General features: G+C 39.0%; 2 protein-coding genes across 8 annotated transcripts in view; one reads left to right on the forward strand and one right to left on the reverse strand.

Moving 5' to 3' along the window:
* The window catches only part of ANO3 (anoctamin 3), a 390571-nt gene that overhangs the window by 43781 nt on the left and 320795 nt on the right, over positions 1-25995 (reverse strand). For all 7 annotated transcript variants that reach the window (XM_078853244.1, XM_073347804.2, XM_078853245.1 and 4 more), the window contains 2 exons: positions 21886-21982; positions 17105-17165 (listed from right to left, as the gene is read on the reverse strand). In XM_078853244.1, the coding sequence (XP_078709370.1) occupies positions 17105-17165; positions 21886-21982 (158 nt within the window). The remainder of the gene's footprint in view (positions 1-17104; positions 17166-21885; positions 21983-25995) is intronic.
* Positions 3053-18462, forward strand: MUC15 (mucin 15, cell surface associated). The gene is made up of 4 exons (XM_073347814.2): positions 3053-3140; positions 7755-8507; positions 10583-10738; positions 14894-18462. Exons 2-4 carry the CDS (start codon positions 7793-7795, stop codon positions 15049-15051), a joined length of 1029 nt encoding a protein of 342 aa, XP_073203915.1. The 5' UTR covers positions 3053-3140; positions 7755-7792; the 3' UTR covers positions 15052-18462.

Here is a 25995-nt window from a genome sequence, read left to right on the forward strand (position 1 = left end):
ATCAGTTGATTAGCAATGAACCAAAAGAACTACTAAGTGTATTAACTAGGCTAATTTTATCTCTGGTATAACTCCACTGAACATAAGAATGGCCCTACCGGGTCAGACTAATGGTCCATCTAGCCCTGTATCCTGTCTTCCGACAGTGATGAATGCCAAATGTTTCAGAGGGAACAAACAGAACAAGGCAATTATTGAGTGATCCATCCACGGTCGTTCAGTCCCAGCTTCTAGCAGTCAGAGGCCTAGGGACACACAGAGCATGGGGCTGCATCCCTGACCACCTTGGCTAATAGAAACATGGCATCTGTGGTTCCTTGTCCTTTCCTAAAGCCAAACTGTTCTTGTTTGACAAAAGGTTTCACTGTTCTCCTAATCTTAGCATCCCCTCCATGAATTTATCTAATTCTTTTTTGAACCCAGATTTACTTTTGGCATCCCCTGGCAATGAGTTCTACAGGTTGACTGTGCACTGTGTGAAGAAGTACTTCTTCTTGTTTGTTGTTCCTTATGTTTGCTTCTCATGTTTAAGTACTTCTGTATGCTACCTATTAATTTCATTGGGTGACCACTGGTTCTTGTGTTATGTGAAGGGATAAATAACACTTATTTATTCACTTTCTCCATACCATGCATGATTTTATAGACCTCAAGATGGAAGACTTTAAGTCTGAAATTACACCAGCAATTAACTGGGCACATTACTAACCTGTCATATGTAACTTGGTAATAATTTGCAGTTTTCAATGACTTTACACACTCCTAGAGAGTAAATTACTATGGCCTCTAGTTTCCCTCAGGCTACAAGGGTATTTTAATCCTCACAATTGCTACCACCAGTCAATATCCCCTTTTCTTGTATGAAGTCAGTGTCTATTTTTTGCTAGTGGCTTGATTATACCATATTGCCACTCTTCCCCTTCCCATTGCACCTTTAGTCCCATTTCTGTGTGTGATTATTGCTCTTTCCCCTCCACCTTTTATGCTGTGTGGAAGAAGGAATTGCAAGTATCTACATAACTCATTTTAGTGAGATATAGACGTTAATGTATTTCTCATCATGAACTGCTGCTTCAATACAGAGGTGAAACATGAAAATCACATGTATGGGAAACTAGAAATGAATGTGAACGAGTCTCATAGCCACAATGAAGGGACAATAACAGGGCAATAAAGACTTGAGAGTGGAAGTTCTGTGTCCCTCATATCTACTTAGTGGTTGTTCTCATGGCTTAAGATAAGTATTTTCATTAGCAGTAGAATCTTTAAATGAACAAAAGAGTTGGTTTTTAAAAGAAATCTCATCACAATCACAGGCAATCAAAATACACTATGTAGGCACTATAATTACTTCTGTGAACTACATGTAGTTTACTTTCATGTGTAATAATAAATTTATTGCCTAAGATTAGTTACAACTTGCTTTCAACAAGCTAGAAATATTTCCTGATATATAAGAGTAGATTATTAGTAGACCATCAATTTCCACTGGTGCAGCTCCACGAGTTGTTGCAGTGATGAGAGTGCTAATGTAGGTTGGCTGATCGTGTTTTAACCTATCTTGTTATTTAATCCTGTTCAGAACCCGTCTAGAGGATACAGTAGTTAAAATAGTAGCAAACTGTTAGAGACTTGCCTACAGTAGAGCTCCCAACATTGCTACTGCAGGTAGCTATGGGATTAAATTAAAATTAGGTCCCAAATCTGCAATTAACACTGTATGGACTGACCGATGCACCTGTGAGGAGCCACACTGGCTTCAGGAGGGTTCCATATGGGTGCAGGAGTGTCTGCATAGGGCTTATATCTAGTGCAAACAAGAGTATAACACTAATATACAAATAATGACACTGGAGAAAGGCATGAAATAGTAGCTTGCACTTGATTCTTTCAAAAATTTCAAGTGGAAACAAAAGTGCCATGGTATTCCACTCATGGAGTTATTCAGATATGACTGGAACACCTTTGTGTCCCTCTCCAACACATACCAGTCTAGAATAAATAAAAAAATATAATTACAGGAGCAAGTAGTCCTGACTACTTCAGAATGTAAAAAATTAAACTGTGCATGTTTGCCTTCCCCAACCCCCATTTACTCTAAATCCACCCCCAAGATTATATACAGCATGTAAAGAAGGGACTGATATGCAAGATTCAGATCTGGATCTGATTATTATTTCCCCCCCAAAATCTGGGTTTACGGTTTGATTTACCAAATTTGGATCTAAATCTGCTTTTCAAATCCCTTCAAATTAGGAGGGTAATTGGACCCAGGGGCTTGGGCTAATGCCTAACGGCATGTACATATATATATGTACACAAACATAGTAGAAAGTTGATGTATATTAAGAGTATGCCATAGTATAATTAACTTTTGGCTATACATCTTCTACAAACACTTCTCTTCAAACCCTAAGAACAGCCATACTGGGTGAGACCAAAGGTCCATCTAGCCCAGTATCCTGTCTTCTGACAGTGGCCAATGCCAGGTCCTTCAGAGGGAATGAACAGAACGGGTAATCATCAAGTGATCCATCCTCTGTTGCTCATTCCCAGCTTCTGGCAAACAAAGGCTAGGGACACCATCCCTGCCATCCTGGCTAATAGCCATTGATGGACCTATCCTCCATGAATTTATCTAGTTCTTTTTTGAACCCTGTTATAGTCTTGGCCTTCACAACATCCTCTGGCAAGTTGACTATACATGTACCGTAACAAAGTGTGTCTCACAGAAAACTACAAGTGTTCTTTATTAAAATGGCTGCTGTCTAATTAAGAGAAGACGAATACTACATATAGTTTATAGGAATTTGATACACTTGTTGAAACATCAGTGTAAAGATTTTGTAATCATCACATAATCAATGGGCACTTGTCTACCCACTTTACAATGAAACCTGTAATTTCTGTGAACTCTGTAATGGTAGCTCTTAACAAAGACAACCAAGAAGCAGGTCAGTCTGGTTCTCAGGTGTTCTATTACACCCAGGGAAATATAGCCCCACCTAGTTAAGTTTCTACAGTGCATTCCCAATGAGTGTGACACTGTCGCACTTACAGTACCTGTGTTCACTAGACTAATTGCACTCTGTGCCACAGCAGTATTTCAAACCTACCTGAATATACTGTAGAGCTAAAAGGTAAGTCTATTTTTGTTAATGAATTTGGCTAAGTAATCACTGCAGCATTGATTTTTTGACAAGATATTTGGGTGAAAGTAGGGACTGGGTAACCAAACTCACAGCAAAACTACCCCTATAAGGAAAAAAATTTATAGACAAATTAACTTGGGCCAGTAATTCCAGGATTTAACAGCAAAGCTAGGCAGAGATGTAAGAACCATAAAGAGAAGATGAAAATATTTCACTGTAATTTAAAGTTTGCGGATAATTGCTTTTCCTGCACTTTTAAAAAGTGATTTTTGCAAGTATGTTTAGGATTTGCTCTTAATGAACTCAGTCTAGGAAACAACATCAATCATTCCTCTCCCCCCCCCCCCCATTTAAATTATTCCTGTGGAACTTTGTATATGCTTAGAAGAAACCCAGTATGCTGATTTGCTGTAAGGAGAAGTGTTGCTAGATTATAATTGCATATTTTGAGTGTATGTACCTATACTGAGAGTATATAGGAAAGTGAATACTGATCTAGTTGCCAGCTATTCAGAGAGGCAACAGGGTAACTGAATTAAAAAATACATTTTGTTTTTGGAATGCAAGCATTGCAAAAAATAATTTTAAAATACTTAGCAAAAAACAAACCTTCATGCCCTTGCCCCCAAAATAAACAACAAAGCAAAATAAAGAAAACAAGAGGTTTTAGTCATTTGTTCGCTGAGTTTAACAGCATGTTATCCTTGGAAAACAGTCTGATTTATCCAGGAAACAGACATGAGCGCAACCATCCAATGTATTCCCCAGAGTATCAGTTTCAAATATATATTTTTTGAATTTCAGAAGAAGATATTCTACATATATTTAATTTTACATTTGTTCACTCTGTTTTGCGAGTATCAAATACTAGTGTGTAAAAGATGGAGTAAAGCTCTATTAATTAACACTTTGAAAAAAAGACCTCGAATTTGTAGTTGTGAAGATCACGTCACTGTCCCATAAAAAAATAACTCAGTGACCGCTATTCTTCTCTTGATGCACGTATAACTTCTGTCATCGGCCAATGGCAGTTCTGTCTGCAAATCTCTCCATATATTAAGCCAAAAATAAGTGTGGTTTTCGAAATCGTTTAAGAAAATCATTTTGAATGCCCTTTTAATATAAACAAAATTCCTCTTCAGCATTCACTAACCCTTTTTCCTCCATGTACAACTGGACATAATTCAATAACTGCAGAGATACTCAAATCAGAAAGAGAATGAGGAAATGCAATTCAGATGATAAAAGTGATGCAGTCTTTACCATAAAGACCGTGGCTGAAATCCTGATCCCACTGAAGTCAAGAGGAGTATGTCCACACTGCAGCTGGGAGGATGCCTCCCAGACTGGGTAGAAAGAATCATGATAGCTCTACTTGATCTGATGTGCTAAAAATAGAAACGGGGGCTGCCCAAAACCCAAAATTTGAGCTCGAATGGCTAGCTCAAGACACCACCCATGCTTTCATGGTCACACTGCTATTTTTACATCCTAGCGGAAGCAGAGCTCCCAACCTGAGTCTGTCTACCTGGGCTAGGAGGCATGGTTGCATCTGCAGTGTAGACATATTCAAGGAGTTTTGCCATTGACTTCTACGAGGCCAGGATTTCACTGTGTGTATGCACATATGCACACATATGAATGTACAGGAGGAACCATATACAGTATGAATACTGCCCCAAAAGATCAATATAATAAAGTCAGTGCGTTAACTGTCATTAACCACAGAGTGACAAGGATTTTCACTAACCCTTCTCCTGGGTATTCAGTTTTAAGCAAAAAAACAAACAAACAAACAAACAAAAAAACAACAAAAACAAAAAACACCCTAGTAAAAATATGTGATAAGCCCAAACCTAGTTCAAAATTGTACTCAAGTCCAAAGTGATAAGCTATCGATGTCAAATGGTTGTTCAGGGATCTGTATGTAGCTCCATCTATATGCCCTGATCCTGTAACGAGATGCCTGCAGAAGGACTCCTGTGCCTGACTTTAGTAGGGCTCCACACTAAGACAGGGCATGCACACGTCAGTGCAGGATTGGGGCCATAATGAGGGAAGAGTCTAAGTCAGAGAGGGTGATTCAAAATTCATTTACACAGCTTTGACCTCAGTCTGACTTCAAAGTGATTTCAGTGTAGTTACTTACAGGTGCCAGCAAGATCAGAATCATCATATCAGATTATTTCTCCTTTTAAAAAATATTTTATAATTAGTTGCTCAAGCTAACTGGAAAATTCTTTAGATTCTGGCTAATCTTCTGGCTAGTCCAAGGTGCTGGAGCTGCAATATTTGCAGTTGTCCTATAATACCACTGTTTGCATGTTAAGCTCTAAGGGCAACAGGTGGCTTTCCAGGGCTGTTGTGTTGTTTCTGATCTGAATCTTAATGCTACACTAATACAAGACCAGTTAATTATTAGACACCAAGGGTTTCCAAGAAATACAACCTAAATATAGCCTTAGAACTACTGTAAAAAAATCTTTGTGGCAAGGAGTTTTCTCCCTTTTTGTCCCCCAGGAAAAAAAAATTACAGGATTAAGGAAATCATGAAAACCACATTGTTCAGTGGGGATGCTGACTCTTTAGCATTATGAGAGAGAAACAAAAGGTGCAGTTAAAGTGAACTGTTAGTAATTTCCCTTGGTAGTTTCAAATTACAGTCAAGGTGAAATAAGAAATCTGACAAAACTCACTTTGTTCAGTAATGACATGGCTACTGATACAAGGGAAAAAAGAGTCATGCCAGTGAGCTAAAACAATGGTACTTTCAAGATGAAAGCAAATATCTGAAAGCTTAATAAAAGCTCATTTAAAGTTTTGTTTGCTACACTTTTCTGTAATTACTCCTCATATTGGAAAAATGTCCCTATACCCGGGTAAGGTGAAAACAAAGCAACTTTCATTAATATAGTTGAGTTAGTTGACTGTTCAGTTACAGATCTGGGACTCCAGACACAAAGGTTAGCTCTAAGCTGAAAGTTGCAATATTTATTTATGTAAAATAATAATAAAAAACAAAGTTTTTAGTCTTTTATTTTTAGGTGAATAATTAAGGAATATTAATCCCACCTGGCAGGTGACCACCCTATACTGGGAGACTAATCAATTTACCAACATGGAAACAATATTTATAAACAGATTGCTGAAAGCTGAATCCCACAAATATACATACATACCGATTCCACTCCTGGGCCCTACATCTTGTTCCCACTGAAGTCAATGGGAGTTCAGTCACTGACTGCAATGGGAGCAGGATCAGACCTAATGTCAGGTTTATTGACTAATAGTTGAAACTGAACCATATCATCTGTCAAAGGACAGAAGTCTCTGTAGGGAGAGTGACACAGAGACAAGCTGGCTTACTCCAGTGGCTACTGTTAGAGTCCCTATACTCATCCCTCTCCCCTGCTGTGCTGTGCAGAGAGGAGCAAAGCTGTGGAAAAACCCACAGTTAGAAAAGGAAAATGGGCCAGACAGTAGCGCTGAAGGGTGAAAGGGGAAAGAGCCAGGTCACTGCCTCTAGGCAGCATGTCTCCTCCCTATAGGCAACAAAACATGTATAAGCCTCAAGCTGTCACTACTCTTGAAAGCTAGATAAGTATATGGCAATATGTCTGTCTAAAGATCCAAGAGATTGGGGATCAGAATTCTTGCTGATCCTTGGTTGCACATTTGCAAATCAGGGCAGATTGCACTGCTTTGGTGTTGGTGTTTGGTTCTGAAGCAGAAATGCACCTCCGCTAATTCCATGGGCTGGCTTAGCTGCTGAGCTGTTATGAATTCTCTGGCAGCAGCTGTATTCCTGTGATGGTCTCCCCCTCAAGGTCACAAAACATGTAAGGCAAATCATGACCTTCAAAGGCTAATTGCAACAACAATTACACCACTTTGCATGGGAACACACTCTGTTACTTAGCTCTTCAGTTTGCCACACCCCTATTACTCACATATTGCTGGGTGCTACCCTCTGACCAGAAAGCATCAATTGCGGAAGCATGTCCTTTTAGGCATGGGTCTTGGTGCAAGGGGTTCTTGGATACACGTAATAGCAAGTTGTTATAGACTGTGAGCTGTAGAATGGAGGGGAGTATGCAGCTTTGCCTATGGAAGCATTCAAAAAGCTTTGCTGCTCAATAGTAATGCTTTGAGAGAATATTACTACTATGTTAAGGAGTGTTAAGTTAAGGAGTGTTAAGTTCTCAACATGCAAACCTTCAAATATGTCTACATTGCAATTAAACACCCACAGCTGGCTGGTGTTAGCTGAGTTAGGCTCACGGGACTCAGGCTGTAAAACCATGGTGTAGATGTTTGCGCCTGGGCTACAGCCCAGGCTCTAGGACCCTCCCCTGTCACAAAGCCCTGGGTCTGAATGCCTACACCACAATTTTACAGTCCCCTCAGCCCAAGCCTGACTCAGCTGACACAGGCCAGCCACAGCTGTTTAACTGCAGTGTAGATATACCTTTAGGAACCTCCATGACTTCATTTCTCTAGTATCAAGCCGCTGTAAGTTTTCATCAACATGTCTGGGTCTTCATTGTCCAGCTCTCAGTTTCACATAATAAATTAAATCACAAAACTGTTCACTTCTTTCAGGTTCTCTACATAAAGAAACAAACCACAAAGCCAATACCATGCTGCCTTCCAGTGGAATTCTTTTTATTTTGCTGCCGGTTAGTTTAGGGTGGACCAGAAGCAATGGTCACAGTAGTACAGTCAGTACAACAAACACTGACAATAATTCAACTACAGATACGACTCCACCTTCACACCAAGGAACTTCACATCAGCTAGGTCTTACTGGAACTAATGGAATAACTCCTGCTATAAGCCATGTTGCACCAACAACGGCCAATAAAAATTCAACAAAAAGTACAGTAATAGAAAGTAACACTCAAAGCAACAGTGTAGCTCAAAGATCCACTAATAGCACAGGGTTATTTTTGACTTCAAACGTGGATAAGGGTTCAACAAATACCTCTGCCAAAAATGTCAACAGAATCTCACCATCTTCGACACTATCCATAACCATGAGTGACTTTTCTACAGTGACTGAAAGCAACATGCCTACAAATGCTGGTGTATCGTTGAAAACGGAAGCCAAAAGCTTCACTTCAGTCACCTATAAGACCAGTTCTACTACAACAATCTCCACCAAAGACTTTCTAAAGAGCCCCACAGAAGTCTCGTCTACCAACAGTCCACCAAATAGACTGACCACATTATCCACACACCACAGTGGCAGTGTCACAACAGACTTCAAAACAATTTCACAGACTACAAAAAACGCACACCAGAATTTCACCAACCATTCTACCGTCCCATCAAATCCGAAAGAACACAACAAAGGTAAAGGTTTAGCTACAGTAAGAAAAGGTTCAACGGCGTAATGATGCTGAACACTAAAATGTTTACATTGTCTGGGAAGCTGTAAAGATGTGTGAACTGCTTCAGATAAAACTAGACCGCACCTGAAAGTTTGTTGAAATTCAAAAAAACTTAGGTAACTTTTACCATATATAATTTTCTGCATTTCTGGGACCACAGGCAGAAATATTTATTTATTTATTTCAATTGCAACAGGAAGGGACAGATCCTGGGCTGCCATGCAGCTATTTTGAACTGCATTGCCAGATTTCATCTGGTATTTAGCAGCAGTGTTGAGGAGACCATTTAGTGGCGGAGGGCTAGAAAGAAGTGACAAAGTTTGTATTATTTGTATTACAGTAAAATCTAGATCTTCTACCAAGATCATAGCCAGACTACGGTAACGATTGCCCATATACATTGTGAGAAATATTCTCAGCACCAAACTCCTTACAATCTAAATAAACAACCAAAACTGGTGAAGGGGAGGAGAAAGGAAAACACTATTATCTCCATTTTACACATGGGGAACTGAGGCACATTTTCAAGTGGTTTCAGAGCTTAAGATCCACTGAAAGTCTCTTAGGTACTTTGGAAAATGATACTCTGAGTTACCTGTCAAAGGTCACATAGGAAGTCTGTGGCAGAGACATGAATTAATCTGAGGTCTCCTGAAGCCCCAGGCCAGTGTATGGTATTTGTGAACTGGCATACTGAAAAATTTCTTGTTTCTGAACTATATTGGTATATAGATACTATAATGGGAATATTCCCAGCAGACTGCTTCAGTGAGAGTATCATTCAAATTGGATCTATTTATAGGGAATGGTCCACTGGAAATCATTGAAAATGTTTTGTTTTATCTGCTGCATCAGTCTGGAGTAGTCCCAACGCACTGAGTTTCTGAGTTTTGCTTTATATTAATTTCTGCTTATCTATTTATCTATTTTCATAGGAAATGTAATGCAGCTCTGCTTTGGTTCGGTGAATGTGCAAACTTTCCCTCCCCATCCTTTCAACTTCTTCATATATGAAATAGATCCCCATGCTCAAAGCATTTAAAGCAACAAATCAATCATTTCTTAAGCATGAAGGACACACAGAGTGCAGAACACTTTTGTAACTAATGCCTTCAATTTATAAATAATGCCCAAATGGATTGCCCGTCTTGTATTTTATTACTATCAATTTGGTTAAGCCTGGGAAAACAATATAGCATAAAACCAAAAATAGCATTTCTCTATTCTGCTCTTTCGGATTGGGGCTTCAGTGAATGAGAAAGGAAGATTCGAAGACACAGTATTTTTATACCATTAATTTGCCTGCAGGCTTTTAACACGGGACAGAAATGCTTCTCCAGCATATACAGTAGTCTACACTAAGAACTGGAGGCTATCTTCATGTTTTCAAGCTTCTCTCTATAGCTCTAATAGTTACAATGTATCAGGACTTTTTGCCTAAAGTGACTCTGAAAGAGGGCATTCAAAAAAGAGGTGAAAATTCAAAGAAAAGTTTTATAAAACCCAAGAAAAATGTTGGGGAGAAAAAAAATAATTTTGCTACCTGAAAAACTAAAAAGGTTACAGCTAACACTTTCTAGATTTCTGATTTTGGATGCCTAACAAAGTGTCTGAAAAATTGGGCACCCAAAACCAGAGGCACCTAAAATCACAGGCTCTCTTTATAGTTTGGTCTAAATACTTACAATTGTAATATTAAAGCGATTTTATCAAAAGACAGTGCAAGGCCTTGTGGTCAGAGCGGGTGGCTGGGAACCACAACTCGGGGATTCTGTTCACAGCTGTTGGTCAAATACTTGCTTGACTGGGAAAAGTTATACCAAAACGTTTCGTGCCACATTTGTAAATAAGAGAGAGTAATACTTCCTTGCCTCATGGGATTGTTGAGGGGCTGACTTAACTATTATTGTCTGTAAAGTGAAATATGTCACAGTGGGCCAGATTCTCAACTCGTGTAAAATGTCAGCTGAGGATCTGGCCCTATAGATTTATAAATTTTCATTAGAATAATTTTGTTATCCTTTTTCCCTCTCCTAGAGAATCACCACAGTGCAGGAGTAGTGTTTGGTGCGATTGTAGGAGCCATTTTAGGATCTGCATTAATTGGTCTGATTGGGTACTTTATATGTGGGAAGAGAAAGTCTGGCTCATTTTCCCATCAGCGACTTTATGATGACACAAGGAGTGAACCAGGTAAAGAATATCACAAATGTTCCGGGAGTAGAAGGACTTTCCTATTCTTGAGGTGAATTTTTTGCCCTACTGAAGTCAATGGGAATTTTGATATTGACTTCAATAGAGCTAGGATTTCACTGCTATTGTTTTTTATTTAGAGTGTACAAGTCAGTTTGGCAAATGGTTTTAAAGTACATCCAGGGGTTCTCAGTATCCATAAACAGGAAGAGGGGATTTTTTTTTTAATCTTTGGTAAATTTTGTATTGAGAGAAGAGTTTAGGGTATTTCTGCTCTGCACAGTTAATCCAGGTTAGTCTAGCCTAAGTGCAAGCATCCCACAGCAAAGCCCTACTCGCTTTACTGGGTCCTCACTGTTCTGCAATAGCCTGGATATGTCTGGAGACATATCCCATAGTTCTTTGTGCTGAGACTCTCTAGAGGATGCTCTCTCAGTCAATTGAGGGAGGATTTGTCTGTCCTTCAGAGGGAATTTTGGGAAGGGCATTGGAAGACTATCAGCACTGAAATGGTTTTGCCTGTGTCCTCGTGGCACAGTTGCTGGGTTCCAGCCCAAGTTAAAAAAGAACTTGGGCACTAACCCATACCAGCATGTGGGTGCATGCAGCTCCTCCAACCCAATGTTACAGGTTTTTCTGTGTGGATGGTAGGGAAGTTTGGGCTAAAATCCAGGTTTAACTGTACAATGAAGATAGTCCCTTTAGACTTTGATACCATTTAATATATACAAAGTAGTTAAACAACATGCAACAGCTGAATAAGTTCATACTAAGTGGAATTTGTACAACTACTGAGTTGAATGAACAGCAGTCATTGTCAATCAGCATCATTAAGCCAATGGGTTATCTGCAAATTCCCCCATAAATAAATCCAGGAAGGTACCTTTCATGTGTTTTCAGAACTTCAGTGTGCAAAAATATCCATGCTCACAAAATAACATGGGTTACACAGAATAGTATTGAGATATCAAGGTAAAATTGTAATCAAAGGAGAATATTAATAAGATATATCAACTACAATATGTACTGTAGAACACCACTAGCATAAAACACTGCAACACAGTTAGGCCATGTCTGTATTTTGATTGTGTCATTTTTTGTTGTTTAAAAACCAGTTTCTGTTAACATTGGCTTTGATCCTGTAATTTGAACTGCACCCTTGTGGATAATGGAGCTGTGCATGACTGCAAAAGTCCTACTGGTTGGATCTGGGTTGTGGTATCAGAACCATGGTTTTGCCAGCATTGTCGCTAAAAGTCGCATAACTGTTAAAAATGCTTTTGAAAAAAATTGCAAACAGCGATCTGACTGCCTTGAGACTATCTACTTTGGAGAGTGGTTTATAAAAAATCCTCCATCCTCATCACTAGCAAAACCCATGTTAGCTGGAATAACGATGAAAGTTTCCAAAGATGTGCAAATTTGTATTTATGGATTCAAGGTGTTAAGTCTGGACAAAAATTAAAAAACCCAAAACCAACCAACCAAACCTCACAAAGCACAAGTAGGTATCAGATACTGTATGAGTAGCTTTAAAGGAAATAAATAAATCAACTGTCCAACTCAGCACTTTAATAGGCATTTTCTGTCTTTAGGTTTGCTTTTGTGACAGCTGCAGCTTTGAGGCTGAAGGCAGAATTTCACTGTAGTGATCCATTTTATTGAGCTGCCTTGATTTTAAATTCTTGTAATTATTTTGAAATGAGCCAGGCATACATATACCTCACAAGTTAAGAGTCTAGCACTCAACACATTCATCTGTTATACTTCTCGGTCTAGTGTAGACTAAGAGCTTTTCAATCTTCATTGCCTCACAGAATCAATAAAAACAACCACAAGACAACATTTCAAAACAGACATAAATGACTTATATCGAACATAGCCAAGCACATTTTCAGCAGTTTCTCTTATAGACAATAGGTTATAGTGTTTAATAAAATATGGCCTATGCATAATTATTAATGCATAGTTGCCAGTGATCAAACACCTCCGGAACATTTTTTCCACGTGTTGAAACATGTTGTACTGAGATTATTGTCGTTTTGATTTTTTTTTATTACAGTGTATACTTTTTTCTTAAACAGGAAGCTAATGTGTAATTTATCTAGAAATTTGTGAACACACCTGTATGTGCACACCACCACTCTTTCCACAATAGTACACAAATGAGAGTTCCCACAATCAAAGTAGGCCGGGGAAGTGAATTAAACTTCTTTTACTCTATTTTTAAAATCTGTCTCTCCCACATAGATGTACATAAGAATGTAATTCTTAATGTGTTGAACCATAATTCAGAAAACAATGCCATTGTCCGGCTATAATGGAAGTAGGGCAGGAGATACTGGAATGTTGTTTAATTAAGCCGCAATTTTATTCTCAAATGCCTGGGAGTATCTGGCAGATACAAGTGTACAGTGCAGGTAATTCCATAATCAGTTAAATATATACCTGAGCAGCTTCCATCAGCTCTTCCCCTTACCCATGCTGGGGACCAGCCAATCTGTTGCTGGAGCCTCACCATCCCCCGCAACCCCAAAGGAGGATTAAAGGGGGGGCTATAAAGGATAGGGGGTTGGTTCCCTGCCATAACAGTCACAGGAGCCCTGAATTGCCCCCCCCCCAAATATTTCTGCTCCTTTAAATAATACCTCCTTTAAATCCTTTACCAATCTATTTTATCTGCTCAATATACCCTTCCTTACAGAGTACTTGCACTGGACATCTGTCCAACATTTACATAATGAGTTGCAACATCATATCCTAATTCCTGTTTCATGTTTGCCTCAACTAAGGCCCCCAGAACCTACTCTACTCTTCCCCCCCACCCCACATATACACTTAACATTGGCCAATCTGGCAGTGAGGGAAAAATTCCTTCCCAGACCCCGAGAAAGGAGTGAACAGCACAATACTCACAGCAGGTCCTGACAAAACCTGATCTTTCACCACTTCCATAGGTGGGTGCTGATCCAGGGTAAAAGAGGGCTTTTCCTGCACTGCATGGACCTATATAGTCTCCCCTCTCTTCTGGTCCCCTGGTGGGAGGATGGGTCAGCGTCCCCATGCTGAACTGGTCTGCCACTGCAGCAGAAAGTCACTCCCTGGCTCTCTAGCCCTTAAAGGGGCACTCACTTTTTCCAGCATGCCAGACAACGGACCCCACTGCTTCATGTGCAGAGAGGTCATTCATGAACTGTTGTTCCATTATTATTAATATATATTTATATCACAGTAGCACCTGGAGACCCCAATCAAGACCATAGCCCCATTGTGCCTGGTGTTTGAGACATGTAACATTATTTTCTTTTGCGGATACTATGCTGGTTTATTGTATATGTCCTGTAAAAATGTTGCCAGTAGGGCCATAATGAATTGTGCAGCCGAGTAATGCACTTTGTAGGCACAGAAATTACATAATTAAAGACCCATGTAGGTGTTTATGATAGTTGATGGTTAAACACTGACCAGTTCTGGCAGAATTATGAACCTATATTGTACAATATACATTTTGGACACCAACTGTTTTACAAACACAGATCCACAAACGTTGAGAAACAAAAATCCAGTGTAAAGTCACTGGCACTATTCATGTGCAGACATTTTCTGATATTTCTATGTTTACACTCAGATCTTCAGAAGAACAGCATTTTGCTGTTTTGATCATTTTCTTGACAGTAAAGAAATATGGAAGAGATTTAATATACTATAGTTTATGGTACAGTTTGGATTCAATCTAGTCCTAGAGTAACTTGGAGTATTCATCTTTGAGTGAAAAAAATTAACTACAATATTTTTAGTGAAACGGTGTTATTCTTTTTTAACTGAAGAGAGGAAAGATGGTCTTGTTGCTAAAGCACCAGACAGGTAATTAGAATATGTAGGTTCTATTCCTGGCTCTTCTACAGACATCTTGTGTGGGCAAGCCACCCAGGACCCCATCCAAAGCCCACTGAAGTCAATTTATTGAGTTCAGTGAGCTTTGGATCAGGTCCTGAATCTTTCTCTGTCTCAGTTCCTCATCTGTAAAAAGGGGAAAACAACTTTTTTCTACCTCAGATGTTGCAAGACTAAATTTATTAATGTTGAAGCACTCAGGCACTATAGTGATAAGAACCATTGAAAAAATCTATAAATAATCATGATGTATTTTTCCAGTTCTCCGATTAGATAATTCATCGCATAATGTGAGCTTTGGTGATTTCTCTTACTACAATCCCAGCACAACAAACAAGCCAGCCGCACAGAACAGCGGAGGAAGACCATATGATGGCATTCCAATGGGTGACATGACTTCATCTCAACCCTCAGCATAATGTCCGAGGGTAACGTCCGCTGGCTTCAGATTACAAACTCGTTTGTGATCTATGTACCTTGTTTTACATACATTGCTCCCACAGTATTTTGCAAGTTTATTCCCCCTGAAATAATCCTATGGCTATTAACATGAAAGGCTTTGGATAGCATATCTGAAATCACAAGATATATTTACACATGCTGGTCATACACTGCTTGCCAGAGCACCACTGTCCCAATTGGTAATTAAACTAAATTCAATGCTCAATCTGCTTCTGTGTTAAAAGACACTATGCTATCTTTTTAAAAACAATATTAGCAAACTGCACAGAAAGAGACAAAATCCTGTTTGTTACACCTAGTCAACTTCCTTTGGCTTCAGTCGAGGTTGCAAACAGGCAATGGAGCAAAATATGACCAGGATTCTAAGGAAAGTTTAGCACCTAGACAAAATAACCATAATGACTATCTTGATGAGAAGCTGCTTTCTTCAAATGTCATTTCTATCAGATCTGCGGGTCGGGAGATTTCCTCCCCGCCTTGATATTTGCATCTACCCGAGAGAAAAAACTATAAGGCACTGGTTTTAATTACATAACTTACAGCTTGCAATTTGCCAGGCCAAACTGATTTACTGTTTATCATGAAGAGAATTTGCTCACACTGATACAGTTACAATTACTACAGAAAGGAGACCACAAGAATGAATAGTCAACACTTCCTCCTCCTCTGCACCAGATGGTCTATTATCTGCATTGCAGGTTAGGATCTGTAAAAATGATGCAGCATATTTTGGGATGGGCTACATGGAAGGAAGGAATTCTCTTTGGGTAAAAAATGTAAAAAGAATACAGAGAACCACAGACCAGTTTAAAATCTTTGCTCATTCAGCAAGTCTAAAAATCAGGGAGATATCCAAAATAATAACATAATGTATCTGTTTATAGCCACCTAAGATGCCTAAAGACATAAGAAGAGCTTTAGGAAGGTAAAATATTACTAGTAAGAACATCATGATGCTTAGGGGCCTCAAAGATTAAGTGTGGGACACATGTTTATTGCTATGGATCTTAATGTGTGTCATTAAGAGTGGGCACTTTGGGCCCAGTCAATGGAGCTACACCCATAAATATCAGCTGAAAACCTGGCCACGGGTGTGTTAAATTCACAGACTCCTTCTCTTCCCTTTTGCACTGGCTGCAGCTGGGAGAGTGAGAAATGCCTGTTCATGTGTATTATATAAATACAGCGTCTATGTGGCATTTAACTTCATCACAATGGTACAGCATTGGTTTGAATAGAGGCAGTGCTCTGTGTAGACCAATGTTAAAGTCTCAGGGTACAAATATGCAGCACTTTCACAGGAAGAACTATCTACCCATCTATCTCAGATAGTTACAGCATGCTAATCTTGTAATAATCTTGGTGTTGCCACTGACTTCCCATTGCAAATTTATTATCGACTGCAATGAAAGATCACTGGATCAGACCCCTCAGTTGTAAAAACTGCATCTGCCTTCTTTCAAACAAAGAAATGTTATGTAATGGTAACTCCTGTTTAAGAGTTGCCTCTGAGCCTTTGTTTGATGCCTCCTGGTGTGGAACATGATGTCACAGTGAATGCAGAGAGACTCTCAAAGAATAAATATATGAAATTGTCCTGTAAATAGTCAACACAAAACCTTCTGACCTGCCTTTAACTCACTTTAATTAGCCTTTGCCTACAAGCTTTCAAATCTGTTAATTTTACAATGCGCCAAATTGGATTACACTAATTTTGGCCCCAAACCTTCAATTAACTCTGTGTGAGTGGACCTCTCTGCACACATGACATAGATTGCCGGATTAAAGGCCTTGTTTTTCCTACAGTCATTACATTCCGAACATAAATTAGTAGTGGAGTATTTTTAATGTCCTACTAGTACAAACATTGATTTGATGAAAATAGGAAAAATATAATAAACATGGATACTACTTGCTTAACATTATATTAAACTTCAAATCCCTCTAAAACTAATAGTTATCTATAGAGGGAGAGGTGAAGAGAACACTTAGGAAGGAAAATGGACTTACCCCATATTGCCATAAAAATAGCAAAGAAGACAGTCCCTCCATTATCAAACAAATGTGTAACCTAAGCAGAAAGTAAAACACATAATGCAAAACAAATAAATAATAATAATACCACTTTACATTCATATAGTATCCCCCTCCACCCCCCAAAAAGGATCCCAACATTCTTTACAGGTTTTAGACCTCAAAATATAGGCATCCTTTTAGGAAGCCCTAATCCCACATAAAGGTGCACGCATCAGCATTTATATGCTGATGTGAATTCCATTCATCCCCCACTATTCCCATTGCTAGTCCAGGCCTGAATTAACTTTCACAGCAATTCCCACTCTGGCCTCAGTCATCCTTAATGTGTTCAAAATACTGTCTCAAAACTCAATTACTTTGCCAGCTATTCTGACCACATCCCACGAGTCTTCAAATTTTTCCTTGGTTTCCTCTCACTTGCTGCATCAGATTTAAGCTCCTTGTCCTGTCCTTTTAGGGCCTGAACAACTTAAATCAGGCCTACCTACCCACTTTCATCTCTTTATTTCCCTCTCCCGCAAGAATGTTCCTTGTCTAACCATTCCCTTCATTCTCCTTTCCTTCCTTGCAACTCCATTCTTCAATCCCTTGTCTCACTTGGTCCACTAGGCCTCCATGCTCTCCCTCTAAACCCCTCTTGAAAATATCCTTCCCTTCTAAAAAGTCTATAAATCCTAATCACTCTCAAAATGAAGAATAAAACCATCCAGATATTAACAAAAATTAATGTCAAAATGAAGTAATTATAGCACTATGTGCATCACATTCCACCTCTCAATCACTTTTGCTGTTTCTTGCACCCTATTGCCCATTTTCTACTTACAGTGTAAACTCTTTGGGATAGATCTGTTTTATCTGCAAAGTTCAGATAAAGTTCATGGTGGGTGGTAGATAAATTGTAATTGAAAACTGTTACATGACTGACTGTGTGTCAGTTTGAGTGCCCTAATGGGGTTTGTTGTCCCAATTTTGAAAATGGTGTCCTCTATGTATTGTTCAGGGTTCATTTTATCCATCATAGAAATATAAGCATTTCCATGGTAGAAATCCAGCAGTCACTGTGTGTGAGCCACAGTAGGCGAGGAGGCTCAGGTGAAGAATAATTTCTCCTACTGAAAGGGGATTTTAGGTAGGCAATTGCCAGTGATTAAATTTGGTCAGGGATAATGGGCTGAAACGTATTCTAGTGAAAAAATGCTATAAAATGTTTGGTGAGCATCAGTGACCGGAACCTCAGTTTCAAGTGTCATTTGAAAGGTGACATACATCATTACATTATATTGGAGTAATGATGTATAACCCTTGTATAATCCTTGAGACCCATAACCCTTGACACCTGGTGGCCATCAGGAATGCTGTGCTTGTGAGGTGATGGTCTCAAGGGTTATGGGATATTGAAGGGATTGACAGTCTGCTGAAGGGAGTTTATGTAACACCTTCTAGCAAAACTATTATACATCATAGCTGCCTTGTCTTGTCATTGGGGTTGTCCTTTGTAGCAGACTCTAGTCCTGTAAACCAGACAAACCTACATGTTTTCAAATGAAAACTGTCACCATTATTGCATCTGCTTTTAGAAAATAAACACTGAGCAGGTGACAGAGGATATTCTGTAAGAGGGAAGATAATTAAATATTAGAAAAACTCTCTTGAAATCCTCATCATTTATAAATCCAGAAGAAAAAGTTAACAGTATAAACTGTGTATTGCTTGCCAATATGTTTTATTTTCTCTTAAATGCAAACACTTCTAAAATTGAGTAGAGTTATTAAACACACAAGTTTTAGTAGTATACAGGGCTCTGTTTATTTTACTGTGCTGAAGAAAATCGAGAAGTTTTTACTTAATACCAAAGATCATTAAGTCCAATATGTTCTTTGTGTGAATTATATAATTGTGTGAAACTTGTATGCAAATGCGCCTTTGGCTTTGGTTTTCTTTTATTATAATAAAAAGAACATACAAGCAAAGTATTTTATGAGACCGAAAATCTGATTGGAAAACGAAAGCAGCAGGATTTACAAAATTTTGCAAATCAATAAAATGGACAAGTGTCTCCAGATTTTTAATGTGTGCTAGGTTGGGGGAATCTGTGCAATAAAGAGATCTGTAAACAATACACTTCTCGAAAGAAACGGAAAAGGAACCCCAAAAGAGTTATGGCTCAGAAGATCTTGCTTGAATAGAAGGTGGGTTTCTGGCTGTAGATCATGCATTTTCTTTAGAATGACCAGACCAGTTTTGTCCTGTAGTCTTAGTAGTATATCAAACTAGGATTTTATCCCAAAGCTAAGCAGGGTGGGCTGAGCTGGCTGGGCCTTTTGATTGGAGACCTCTGCATAGAAGTCAGAAGTACAGAAAGTAGTGCTGGTGAGTCAGGACACGTGCTATAGGGCTACGTACTGTTGAAGGCAAGACAAAAACAGAAAACCAAGGTGCTGACTCCCTGTGACTGTTCAAGAACTCTTTTTCAAGAACAAGAGTGTGCACCCTGGGGTCCTGTCCAAATCACACCTTAAATAATTACATTCTATCTCCTTAAATTAACTCCCCAGTACTAATTGGTTATGTTATTCTTAAGGGGACATATCAAAAGAAATGTCATGGTCCAAATTGTGCTCCTTAAAGCTACATGGAGGGGATGACATAAAGAAGCAGGCTAGCCACCTTCCCAGAATTATCTTCTATCTCCCCAGACAAGGGTAGGGTTCTCTGCAGGTCCTGGGATCTGCATCTCAGGAGGAGGGAAATGGTGGGCCAGGGGCAAGAGTGAGAGAAGGAAAAGTGCATAATTTCCATCCCACTCCTTCAAGCCTTGTAAAAAATCACCAGGACTCTGTTAACTTTACTGTGAAGTTTGGTGCATTCAGATCCACCACTTAAGCAATGCCACCCCAGTACCGCAGTTAGGTACCAGGCATGTTCCTATTTAACCCATTGTGGCTTGCACGTGGTGTGAGGAAGGTTAAAAAAAAATCCCTAATCCTCTGCCAATTTGACCCATGGGAGAAAAAAAAATCCTTCCTAACCCCCTTAACAGGCTACCAGCTAGATCCACAGCATCTGTCAGGTTGGGTTCTCATTCCTAGTTTTGGTGGGTAGGGTGGGCAGCTGAACAGAGCCAAAAGAGGTTCCACGTGGCCCCTGAATGGGGTTAAATCCTGGGAGCTGGGGAACACTGGCCAAACAGCGCCCCCTCCTCCAGCCAATGGGTTCCAGAGACTCCTATGGGAGGAGTTATCTATTATCCCTAGGAGAGTGACTCCCTCTGTTGCTACTAGCACTGTCCCCCTTTCACCTCTCGCCCCATCAATTTCCCCCACCCATTGATGTGCGTAGGTGGCATGCAGCTCAGGCCTGGAATGCCATCTCTCTCTCTCTCTCCCAGGCTAGTGTTTACAAGGGTGTGTGATGTTTACAGTGCTAAACCTGCAACTTTCATAGCAAATATAAGAAAGAGAAAACATTTCTTCTGGGACAGGATCCTAAAACAACATGATCTTAAACTACTACAGTTGCAATTGTAGTGTCCCTTCCAGTCAACTGCTGGGCAGGGCTGCTGTGGGCTGTTAAACAGCTGCACTCCATAGGTGAATATGTGTCTGTGATGGGCAGCACAGCATAGTTTGTACAATGCTGTGTGTCCATTCGATGAAAGGTGTTACATGGAGTTTATGTACAATTATTACTAGAGCTGGTCAGAAAAAACTTTGATGGGACCATTTTTTGTCAGAAAAGGCAGTTCCATTAAAATCAAGAGGCTTCTTGAAATCAAGTCGATTTCGTTAAAATTTTGTTTTGGGGAAAAAAACAAGCTTCAACAATATCAAAACATCCCATTTCCACATTTTTGAAATTAAACATTTTGATTTGTCATTTTGAAATGACTTTTTGTTTGGATTGTTTTTGTTGTGTATTATAGTATATGTTATAAAGTAAACTAAAAATCGAAATGAAATGTTTTGATCAAAAAATTGTTTGGAATTTTTTTTTCCATGGAGAATTTCTACATTTTTGGGGTTAGTTCCAATTTGAAATGCAACCAAATTTCAAAATCCCTTAAAAACTGAATTTCTTTCTCTGCCTTTAAGACAGAGCCATTCAAATTTCTGTAAACAATACTGAGTTCTAAACAAGAATTATTTGATTGTGCTGAATAATTTTGAGAAAGAAAAACTGAGACTGGTTTCAGCCTTGGTAATATAATACAAACCAAAGTAGCTTGATATATGTGTTCATTTATATATATTGCTTGCATTCAAAAGCAATCAATGTTTATGTTTGATGGACAGTTTCCTGTAGATTTGACTGTATAAGACCACTGCGTTGGGCACACCACAGGAGCATTATACTTCTCTATAATGGGAAAAAAAAAACCTTTAAAAAGAACAGAAATCCAGTTATCAACACTACAGGGAAACAGAAAAGTGAGAACGTAATCATATAGGAAGGTAGAAAACCCGACCAGAAAAAAAAGTTTGCTATATCATTGGGCATATTCAGATGGACAAAAATAGAGGTAAGAAGAAAATGCTCTCAGAAAGTCATTTTTAGAATCAGCTGTGATTGCTTCATTATCAACTGAAAGACAATAGATGCTAGGTAGAAAGGCTGCAAATATTTTTGTCATTGAAAAGTTAGTAGAGCATCACCAAATTTTAGAGGAGCCTTTGCTGAAGTAACAGCAGCAACCATTATGCAGACAGAATTGACTTTTAGATAGCATCAGCTTGCAGCACAAAACTAATAATTACCTTTGCATATATGCAGCTTTCGTTGAGTTTTTGTAGTGTGCAATTGCGTTCGCACATAGGGCACATGATGGTTTCATTTGCCTCGCAGATCTCTTTGCTTTAGTAGAAAGAAGGGAAAATAAAGATTATAAAAAGGCTTTCAGCATTTTTCCAGACCGAGGCTATACCATTTATATTCTTTATTGGTTTGTAACATGCCTAGATCATGAAATAGGCTCATTAAAAATCTAATTTTCAATGACCAATTTAATTTAAGAACCAAATCCTGGTCCCACTGAAATAAAGAAGAGTTTTACAAATAACTTCAGTGCCAACAGGATTTGACCCAAAGCAAATAACACATCCTCTTTGGACCTGATACTGCCATCCCTATTTCTACTAAACACACATGGATTTCAACAGAAGTATTACATGTAGTAGAACTGAAGGATTGGTCCCAGACTTCTAACTACATACCACAAATTTAGCAAAGTTAGGTAGTAATATTTATAACACCCTTTAAAACACAGGGAGTAGATCCTCAGCTGATGTAAACTGGCGTAGCTCCGTCAACATTAATGAAGCCATGCCAATTTACATCATCTGAAATATCTGGCCTAGCATGTGTAAAGGAAAAAACCATACCACATGTACAGTGACAAGAGATGAAATCCTGGCCCCAGTGAAGTAAATGGGAGACTTACATTTACTTAAATAGAGCCAGGATTTCACTTAAGACATTTAATGTCAAACACATCTAATGCAGATGGCAACTAGTTTTATAGGGGAGGGGTGAACTCAAAGGGTGGGGAACTTCTAGCATTTGTATTTCAAGTATTTGTGTTTAATTTCCCCCAAGATTGAATCATTTATGGGGACAAAATAAAATGAACTAGTCTTCCTATGATATTTCAGTCACTGTTTGGAAAAAAAATCCTCAGATATCATACTACTTCAGAAGTCCCTGAGATTCACTAAGGTGCTTAAGTACATGAGTAGTCTCATTGACTTCAATGTGACTATTCACCATTTTTAAAGTTAGGCACATGTTTGAGTACCTTGATCAGGACACACAGGAAAATAAAGCAGACACAAGGATGGCCTTTAAAGCAGAAGACAGCAACTTTTAACAGTGAGAGGTTAAGGCCAGAAGGACCCACCGGATCACCTAGTCTGACCTCCTATATATCATGTATAGGCCATCAACACCACCCAGCACCTGCATATTAATCCCAATAATTGAAATGAAACCAAAGTATTATAGCCACAGGAGACTAGACTATTACATGCCACAGGCAGAGAATAGGAAGGACCAAGGTGCACCAATGCCCAAGACCCTCACAATGGCAGGGAAATGATTAAGTGAGATATACCCACATGCTGCAGAGGAAGGTAAAAAACCCCAAGGTCACTGGCAATCTGAACTGCAGGAAAATTTCTTCCCAACCCCACACAAACCTTGAGCATGTGAGCAAGAACCAGCCAGCCAAGCACTTGAGAGAGATTGTTCAATGCTACCTCTGAGCCCCTCCCCGATGAAAGTCTCATCTCCAGTCATGGCCTTCCCTGATGCTTCAGAGGAAGGAGATTGAAAAAAACCAGATAAACACAGAATACAATGGGGGGAAAAATCCCTTCCTGACCACTGCAGGTGGCCAGTTGAAACCCTGAAGCATGAGCTTTTAGGATCAGTAATGGGGATGGAGAGTGTGTAATACCTCAGATACTTATTGTGGCTAAGTTAAATGGGCTCCTTGTTAAATTACCATATCAAGTGTTGGCCTCTTTAGCCTAACCCTCAGGATTCAAACCACCTCTAAATCCTTTCCCCCTTCCTCCATGAGGGGGAATGAGGGTACAGATGAAGGGTATTCTAGTCTGCAAAGTCTTGCCCTTCTTCCTACTAACAGTTATCCTCTGAGTCCCCCACTCATGTGTACCTCTGGGAGCTGGCCCCTTTGAGTCTCTTACCCACATTAGTGTGGACACTAGCCACAGGTTACTAAAAAAATTACCAACTCCATTTGACATAAGTTCCTGTCTTAAGTTTCCTGTGCTGGCCCAATCAAACATCCCTTTCCCAGCTGACCTGGGGCTGCAATGGTTCCCAGAGGCAGTAAAAGAGGTACAATACAAATGCAAAGGAATCCAGTTTGATTTCGGTTTACACAAACTCTGCTTGCATTCTATTCTCACGGAATCTGAACTCACAGCTCTAATGGAAACTACCATTTGAACTTGGTATTTATTTACAAATGTGCATTCACATTAAATCCCATTCCTGGAATAATAATGCTACAGACTGTGCTCTCTCCAATGATGTTTGTATGGACTTTTCTCTAAATTTTCTCAGCAATGCTAGTCTCTAAATTATTAAATCTTACAAAAAAAATTAGGGGTTGTCAAAGAAAATGTTATAAAAAAATCTCTGAACAGGAGCAAGCATAGTAGCTGATGTCAGAGATGTGCATCAATGCATGCCTGTGTATCTAGGAATAGAATTTGGATCTGTATCACAAGTCTTAATATGTAAGGGAATTTTATTTCAAACAGTTAACTGCAAAGAATGAGATCTTTACAGTACAATAGATGATGACAATATAAACTATAAAAAACATAAGACAAATTGTGCTGCTGTATTTGAGAAGTTAGACATTAAAGTATATAAAACATGCGGTTGTAGTCTATGCACGACGGCGCTGAAATCTTCTTATAAATTCTGTTTTAAAACCCCGTTTTTTTTCCAACAGCTAAACTCAAAGAAAGTTACACCAATACTAGTCCAGATGCTTATGAGCAATTCTCGGTTAAGGTATTATTTTTTTAGCAAATTTAGTGATCATGATAGATGTCATTGCCCTTGTGACTGCCCTTGTTGCTAAAATCCTTTTAGTAAGAACAGTATAGATAGAAGTGAAAGCTTCCCCCTACTTCTTTGCCCAGTGCACTTCAATCCTGACCTGAAAGGCCAACCCCTTTATTGGTGAATAGATGCTTAAATCTCCATGGCCTGTTCCATTCTTGGCCTTTCTGAGTGGAGGCTGTCGATAAGAGGAGCAATCATGGACGTGTTTCCTGAGATGTGTAGCAACCCCTCAAATGCAAACTACTCTAAAACCAACAAATTTATTTCTACATAAGCCCCTGAACAAAGGGGAAGGGAAAATCTACACCTGTCTTTGATTCTGATGTGTGGCTTAAATATATGGTTGGTTCTGCATATAATTCATCTGAAGAAAAGAATGCAAAATATGGAAAAAATTAGAGTTATCAAGTGATTAATTGCACTGTTAAACAATAATAGAATACCATTTAAATATTTTTGGATATTTTCTACATTTTCAAATATATTGATTTCAATTATAAACACAGAATACAAAGTGGACAGCACTCACTTTATATTTATTTTTTATTACAAATATTTGCACTGTAAAAACAAAAGAAATAGCATTTTTCAATTAACCTAATACAAGTACTGTAGTGCAATCTCTTTATCATGAAAGTTGAACTTACAAATGTAGAATTATATACCGAAAAAAACTGCCTTCAAAAATATAACAATGTAAAACTTTAGAGCCTACAAGTCCACTCAGTCCTATATCTTGTTCAGCCAATAACTCAAACAAGTTTGTTTACATTTGCAGTAGATAATGCTGCCTGCTTTATGTGCTAAAGATTCATACGTCCCTTCATGCTTCAACCACCATTCCAGAGAACGTGTGTCCATTCTGATGACAGGTTCTGCTCGATAACAATCCAAAGCAGTGCAGACTGACGCATATTCATTTTCATCATCTGAGTCAGAGGCCACCAGCAAAAGGTTGCTTTTCCTTTTTTGTTGGTTTGGGTTCTGCAGTTTCCGCATCAGAGTGTTTCCATTTTCAGACTTCTGAAAGCAAGCTCCACACCTTGTCCCTTTCAGGTTTTGGGAGGCACTTCAGATACTTAAACCTTGGGTCGAGTGCTGTAGCTATTTTTAGAAATCTCACATTGGTACCTTCTTTGCTTTTTGTCAAATCTGCAGTGAAAGTGTTCTTAAAATGAACAACATGTGCTGAGTCATCATCTGAGACGACTATAACATGAAATATATGGCAGAATGTGGGTAAAATAGAGCCCAAGGAGTTCAGT

Source organism: Lepidochelys kempii, chromosome 6 (genome assembly GCF_965140285.1).
Source record: "Lepidochelys kempii isolate rLepKem1 chromosome 6, rLepKem1.hap1, whole genome shotgun sequence".
NCBI classification, from domain to species: Eukaryota; Metazoa; Chordata; order Testudines; family Cheloniidae; genus Lepidochelys; species Lepidochelys kempii.